Source organism: Limulus polyphemus, unplaced genomic scaffold, assembly GCF_000517525.1.
Source record: "Limulus polyphemus unplaced genomic scaffold, Limulus_polyphemus-2.1.2 Scaffold958, whole genome shotgun sequence".
Lineage (NCBI taxonomy): Eukaryota > Metazoa > Arthropoda > Merostomata > Xiphosura > Limulidae > Limulus > Limulus polyphemus.
Window position 1 is genome coordinate 326,707 of NW_013666568.1, and position 7,440 is coordinate 334,146.

The 7,440-nt window shown below is 30.7% G+C and overlaps 1 protein-coding gene across 1 annotated transcript in view; it reads left to right on the top strand.

Moving 5' to 3' along the window:
- Nucleotides 1-113: 113 nt before the first annotated feature.
- Nucleotides 114-7,440, top strand: part of LOC111086255 (triple functional domain protein-like) — a 48,593-nt gene continuing 41,266 nt past the window's right edge. The window contains exons 1-4 of the mRNA XM_022388405.1: nucleotides 114-143; nucleotides 648-833; nucleotides 2,597-2,780; nucleotides 4,712-4,757. Of these exons, the coding sequence (XP_022244113.1) occupies nucleotides 114-143; nucleotides 648-833; nucleotides 2,597-2,780; nucleotides 4,712-4,757 (446 nt within the window). The remainder of the gene's footprint in view (nucleotides 144-647; nucleotides 834-2,596; nucleotides 2,781-4,711; nucleotides 4,758-7,440) is intronic.

Here is a 7,440-nt window from a genome sequence, read left to right on the forward strand (position 1 = left end):
ATTGAGCAGACTAAAGACACAACCTACCTCATTGAAATCTTGGTTTAAAAGAAAGAAATATCGCTAGGGACGTTAGAAAGGCTGAACTAGGGGGACATTCTGAGTTAGTGCATATGAGGGAGGGTCTCCAAAATTGGAAGGAGGTGAGTGGGGTGCCACTATGTTTGATTTATTACATGAGCAATATCTTAGCAAATACAAAAATCAATGTTTAGGTGTGTTTTTTGAATATTTACTTTTAAATTAACAAATTGAGTAATGTATAGTTCTAAAATTTGAATTATAACCTACAGTTTGGTACCAAACTTATTGACATAAATTCATGAAATAGTAGTTCAATAGAATTTTAAATGTGAATCAACAAGTGAGATGACATTGCCTTTCACCTATGACCCATCTGGAAAGGGTTAAACAAATCTGGGCTTTATAGAAATTAGAAAACAACCATAACACATACATAAGTACATTTTTCTGAACAAGGTGCACTTATTTTCACATGGATTACAGTATGTATATGTATATATAACATAAACAAACAAAAGAATATAATTATTGAAATGTATATTAAAAGACACAGTTGTATTCTTATTCTTACTAGAGTAGAATCAAAATTCAGAGAATTACAGTGTGAATATTTTTCTTACCAGGGTAAAATTACTGCGCAGGGTAAGCTGTTGCTTCAAGGTAGTCTTCTTGTAGGAGAACCACTTTCTGGTGGCAAAATGAAAGAGCGTCAGGTCTTTTTGTTTGAACAAATTATTATCTTTAGTGAATCCGTTGGTCAGAAAACACAGTTTTCAAACCCTGTCTATATCTACAAAAATCATTTACAGGTGAGTCTCTTTCGAAAGTATAAAATAACTGTTATAATTATTCCAATTTTTTCCTTATTTTAGTATGGTGAAGAAAGATTTGAAAGAAGCATGAAACTTTAGGATTAAAACACTTACAAAGCTTATGAAAGGGAATTTAAAACTCACTATTTGCTAATAGCATTCCTTCTTGAGGAGGCAGTATAGATAATCACATAAGATGCATCACAGAAAAACACCAGATTTTTGCAAAATTACAGAACAGTATTTGAATATAGCAGCTGAATGGAATAAAAGAAAGTTAAGTTTAAGAATTTATGTGTGTCAACTTTATGTCTTAAAATAAAAAAGCTCTATCAGTAAACTTATGGTTAAAGTGTATCTCTAAATTATTTTGTTTAACAATGACAGAAAAAATATTTTAGATCTAAGAATGGTTAAAATTAATACAAATAGGTTTGGGTCTTTCACGTATATTATTATCCATGTGTTCTCTGATAGCCACATTTATTATAAATATATAAAATATAGGAAATTACATTAAAGTTTTGACAGTTTATTGATATCAGACTGTAAGCTGGATAGGTTCATTTCAAAACCAAATGCCATTTAAAAGTCAGAGCCTATGAACATATGGGAATTTCCATCAAAATACAAAAAAAAATGAATAACCACTGTGTTTCCTCTATATGCCAACATAGAGAAGAAACAGGACATCAACCTATACTATCAAATTTCTCTATCCTTTGCAAGTCTACATTCTGAAATTTCGTTCTTACATGACATCCTGAAATGCACTTGCTATCCACAACACTTATTAGAAAACATTACCAACTTCTTCCTAACAAAGAAACTCACAAATCCAGTTAAGATACCAACTGTACCTAAACTTACTATATACTCGTGTCTAATTTTCTTACTTTCACAGTTCCCTTTACAAAATTTAAGAATATATTCTATTCTGTGAACATTTTTTTGCTACAAAGTCCCTAGGTCTAGAATATGTAATTATCTTTTCATTCCTTTATCAGTGTAAAACTTACTGTTGGTGCACTGCTAAACATACAGAGGTTTGAGGATAAATTTGCGTAGTAGATATTTATTAAAGTGCACTTCTTGGTTCTTGCATATTATCTGTAAAGGAATCTAGTTTTTGTTTGTTTTTCACCTGCTTTATCTTTAGTGTAATGTTTACCCAGCTTCATGTTTGTTTACTCTTGTGTTTTATTTTTAAGTTATGAAATTTGACAAGCCTCTTCAGGTCTGTTTTAGTTTTAGATGCAACTTATTACTTTCAGTATATTTTTATTACTGTTGAAGCTCATTAAAAGGTCATATTCAATATTTTCAGGCCATAAATCCTCAATATAAAAAAAGTAAATGATCTAAAAATAGAAGAAAGTATTTCAAAACATGACATTAAAAATGTGACTTCTTTGTTATTGTTTTTATGCTGTGTATTGTGATGGTATCTTTGTTTTGTTCTCTCTTTAAGTATCCAAGTTTATTGAAATCAAATGGAGGGTGTCATCCTAATATTGTAAATCAGTTGTTTGTGTATTAGGATTTCAGTAAGCTGTGTGTAATGACTACTCTATAGAAACATATATACACTATTGTCTAGATCTTCATTTGCAGCTGTTTGAGTTGTTTTATGTCACAAAAAAACAAAATCAGTCATTAAATTAAATATTTGTCAATGATTAAATGAGGGGTAAACTTTTGTGATATTTCTTATGCAGCATTATCACCTGGTATTAGATTTTTTCCTTTTGTTTCTTTAGGTTAATAAAATGTCACTGGATGAACAAGCTGATGATGAAGATAATCTAAAATTTGTTCTGAAGTCAAAAGACCCCAATCAGCAAGGTTTGTGTTTCGTTATTCAAGGAACATCTCAAGAAGAACGAGATGAATGGGTTGCGAATATTCGAGCTATCCTAGACACACAGTTGGACTTCTTAAGAGGTAAGTAACTGTCACATATTTATGGAATTTATACAGTTAAAAGCAATCAACTTGTTTAGTGATTTTATGGCGTAATACAAAATTAATTACAAGTTATGGAAATGCATGTAAATTATATCAAGTTGCACTAACCTGCTTGTAAAATGCTTAATTAAACTTGATGTGTGTCTAGTTAGAGAAGTGTGTGAAATATTTATTTAGTGATATTGTTGAACAGTGTAGTTTCAAAAGATACACCATTTTGAAGAAGTGAGCATCCAGTGTTTTCCATGAAACTGGTAAGTGCCACACAACAGGCATTTAGTACCATCACCCTCATTTGTGAAGTGAAGATTATCGTTACAAAAGAGAACCTTCTGTCTTAAACAACCATTGTGTTAAAACTGTACATATTTCCTGCCACGGCTACCTAGATAATGAACAAGGATGTGAAATTAATGGAGTCTCATTCCACATTTTTCTTTAAAGAAATAGAAATATGTACATACCTTTTAACTCTCTGTTGAATAATCTTAAAATATCTTCTTGGGGTCATATGCGTAATTTCACGTCTTTACTTTTTTTTTCTTATGGTTTGTTTTATTTTCTTTTGCAATTCTGTACCATTGATTATTTATTGTCAACATACATCAGCAGGTACCCACAGACAATAGAATGATATGAATGGTAGAGATGAGGTACCTTAGCCTCTGTCAGAATCGTTTTATACACTTGGTAAAGAAGCCTTGCAGAATAAGGGAACCTTTGGTTATTTTATAAGAAATATTAAACCTTTCAAATATGAATTTTAAAACACAAATAATGCATAATTAACTAAAACATAAAAGTAAAACCTAAATACAATTTAACTGTCTGTGTAACTATAACATATTTAGGTAAGAAACAACTGAAGTGCTATCATGAACAAAACAGGCAAGAATAGTACGAGCAGTCACATCTGCCTGAGAATGACAAGTTGGCACCGATTTAAAAATAACTGTTGTTGGATTATAGTGTAAAATTAGCTCTTTCTCACGATTATAAACCTTTACATGTTGAAAGTACATGTAACTTTTAAAGCTCAACCTTAAGCTATAGAAGGTGGAGGTGGCACCTGTCAGGTGTTGACAAATTTTATTTCTTGTTTCAGCTTCATTTAGCAAAAGTACTAAGTAAAAGATTAAGTAAGCTACATTCTTGTCTAGACTTACATGTACATGACTATTGCCTTATGCTTCAAGCTATACTTTCCCAAATTTCAACGTTGTTTATAGTTCATGCAGCCCATCATGTGACACAAACCTGTGAAATTTCATTATTGCTTTCAATGTTTCTTTGAAATAAAGGTATAAAAACTAATAATATAAAATTTTGAACTGTAACATACTTGTTAATAACAATAATTTCGTTAAAATACATTGATAGTAAAGTGGTTAAATGAAATTTTGAATGTACACTGATTGGCATGCACAGAAAGCAGTTTAAAAATGATGTTGTTGTCATGGAGTTAAAGAGGGTGCATATTTACTTTAGAAATGAAATATAACAAATGATGACTACAGTATTATTTTCTAATAAAAATATTCTTCATTATTTAGAATATTTATGGAAAATATATGTAATGCATTGAAAAGAAGAGGTGATAATTTATTTATGAAGCTATGAACAAGTTATGTTTATTATAATAAAAACAAATACACATGGGAAAGCCATTTGCTGCAGCCAGAAAATAGTTTTATGATGCAAAAGACATCTGTAACACATCCAAATTATATGCAGTTTCATTGTTACACATCATATATGCATCACATTAAATAACATTGTTGATCTAAACTTATGATCTTTCAGTAGATATAAAAATTGTTGGTTATTATTGAAGTTAAAAACTTGAATTATAAAGTAATTATACCAAGTATCAGCATAATGATTATTTTTATATTTATCTCTAACAGCCTTACAGTCACCTATAGCTTATCAAAAGGAACTCACCAAAGATATGTAAGTAAAAAACATTTTTTTAAATGTTTTTGTGTTAGGAAATTATCTTTGTACTAAATCATAATTAAGCATAATGTGGCCTTAGTATTTGGAAAAGCTCAAAAGGTTACGTTCTTCTTGTTTGCTGTACTGTAACTATGGTCAGTATTAGTAAATTTTCAATCTATTATCAAATAAAAACCACTGCTTGTTTTAGATATATCTGTTATTACTCAGTATGTCTAACTTTTGACTTGAAAGCCAGGTTGTACACATTTTCATTAGTAAAAAATACAGTTAGTAGCTTAATGACATCATGAACTTACTTATTTTGTTGATATAATTCATACATTGTTAGATCTCATTAAAAAAAAACTTAGTATTTTTCTTACTATAGCTTATTTATAAAATTTACTTCTGTATTCCTTTTATAAATTATGAAGAATTGTTTCAAAAAGACCTCTGTTAATCTAGGTTCATGACAGACCATAGGCCACCTTAAGGCTTCATAGTTTCAAGTTACCAGTTAAAGGTTTCGAAAAGCATAAAGCAACTCCCAACGTAATTGCTTCAGCAAAATAGGGGAACCACTAAAATTAATTAATTGTTTTTTGAGTTAGCATGTAAAACATGCAGAACCATGATATTGTAAGATTATTTGAAGTCATGTTAAAGGCTTCTCACATAACTAAAAGTTTAGAAATTTATATACTGACAAAAGGGGAGATCTATATCAAATAAATTGAAATGAATAACCTTAGATTTTTCATAGTATATTTATGATTTTATTAACTTTAAAATGTTGGAACATCATAAAACAAAGTTTAGTTAGTTGAATTTTTCCCTTTTTGACACCATCAACTTAAGACACATTACTGTTTTTCAAACTATTTGAGCTATGGATAAACAATAAACTTGTACAGATACCATAGATTTGCAGCTATGTTTTGTATGCTGTCAAAGTTTATCTGGGCAAACAATTTTAAGTTTTGTGGTTGGATTGAAATTAGTGTTAGTAATTTTTTTATTGCTTTTTCAAAAAGTAAATGGTTAATATTATGTATGTGAACATTTGAAGTGTAATTTTATTTTGTGGGCAATTTGAGGAAAGAGGGGAGACCAGAGAGAATATTTTGTTTCGGTATGAGTAAGCGTGAGCATTATGTCAGAGGGTTGATTATTAAGGAATTCAATCAAATGCAAAAGAGAAGGGAGTCCATGATTACATATACCAAAAATGTTGTCAATATATCCGTACTATCTAGTTGGTTCAAGGTTAGTTTCAAAATTCCACTGTGTAAGAGCTGATGATTTAAAGAAATGCATAAAAATAAGAGGCCACAACGACAGCAATATTATTGCCCATAGCGATGCCTTTCTTTTGTTTGTAGAGAGTTGAATCAAATTTGAAGTAAATGTTGTGGAGAATAAATCTGAGAGAATTTTCAATAACTTCTATAGGAATATCAATGGTAGTATAACAGCTGGTCGATCTAAGAAGATTCATAACTGAGCTTATACTTTCTTCTACTGTAATGGAAGGATACATAGAAACAACACCAAGAGTAAAGGTGTTCAAATTTATCTCTAAATCATCTCTGCATAGCCTGTTGAGAAAGTCATCAGTGATATTAAAGTGTGAAGGTATTTTGTTGAGGAGACGGTGAAGTAACTTTTCAAGTAGCCATGATACAGACACTAAAGGAGAGTTGCATATTATGGGTCTTCGGGGTGTATCAGGTTTATGATCTTTGGGTAATCCATACAGTTCAGGGGGTTTTGAATAAGATAAACTAAATATCTTACAAATATTATGGCTTACTAACCCTTTCCAACCCAGTACATCACTTTTTTTTTTACAGAGACACTAATAATGTCCAGAAATCTATACCCTTTCTTGATACCATGGTCATTATCAAAAACAGCTAACTTGTTACTTCTATATAGAATAAACCACATGTTAAACCTATTATTGTACATTTGAACTCGCACCATCCATCAGCTACCAAATGAGGTGTCATTATCAACTTAATAGGATTGAGAAAATCTGCAACATCATGGACAGTGAGACGCAAGCCAGGATCAAACTTTAAAAGCTACTGTTGTCCAATGACTACCCGTACAGTTACATTACTAAGACATTCCACAGCTTTAACTCACAAGATATTAACAAATGACATAAAAAAAAGAAACTATCACATCAAGAGACTGTTTCATGGATTATACCCTTCGTAGATGAACCTTTAACTACTCGCCTTCGTCAAGCGATTAGAAGATCTGATTTGAATATCAAAATCATACAAAAACCTGGTAGAAAACAGAAGGATATACTCACTCGTTCACTCTTTAATAACGACAATACATGTAAATCCAAAAAGTATTTTGTAAAGATGAATGTCCTCCACACATTAAAATGCTGACCATGAACATACATGTACACAGTGTTCGGCCACATATGTAGGTGAATCCAATCGTCCAATATACGATTGTTTCAAAGAACACATTATTGCCACTGGAAATCTTGACAACAAAGAAGCTACTGCTGAACATTACTTAAAAGAACAAGACACAATCAATGGGACACACATACAATCAAAATTTTAGAAACTTGTGACAGTTTCCCTATATAACATATAAGTAATCACTTTTTATTCAATCTAGATACCCTTTCATTAATAGGTACAATGCCTGGCCACTTTAACAT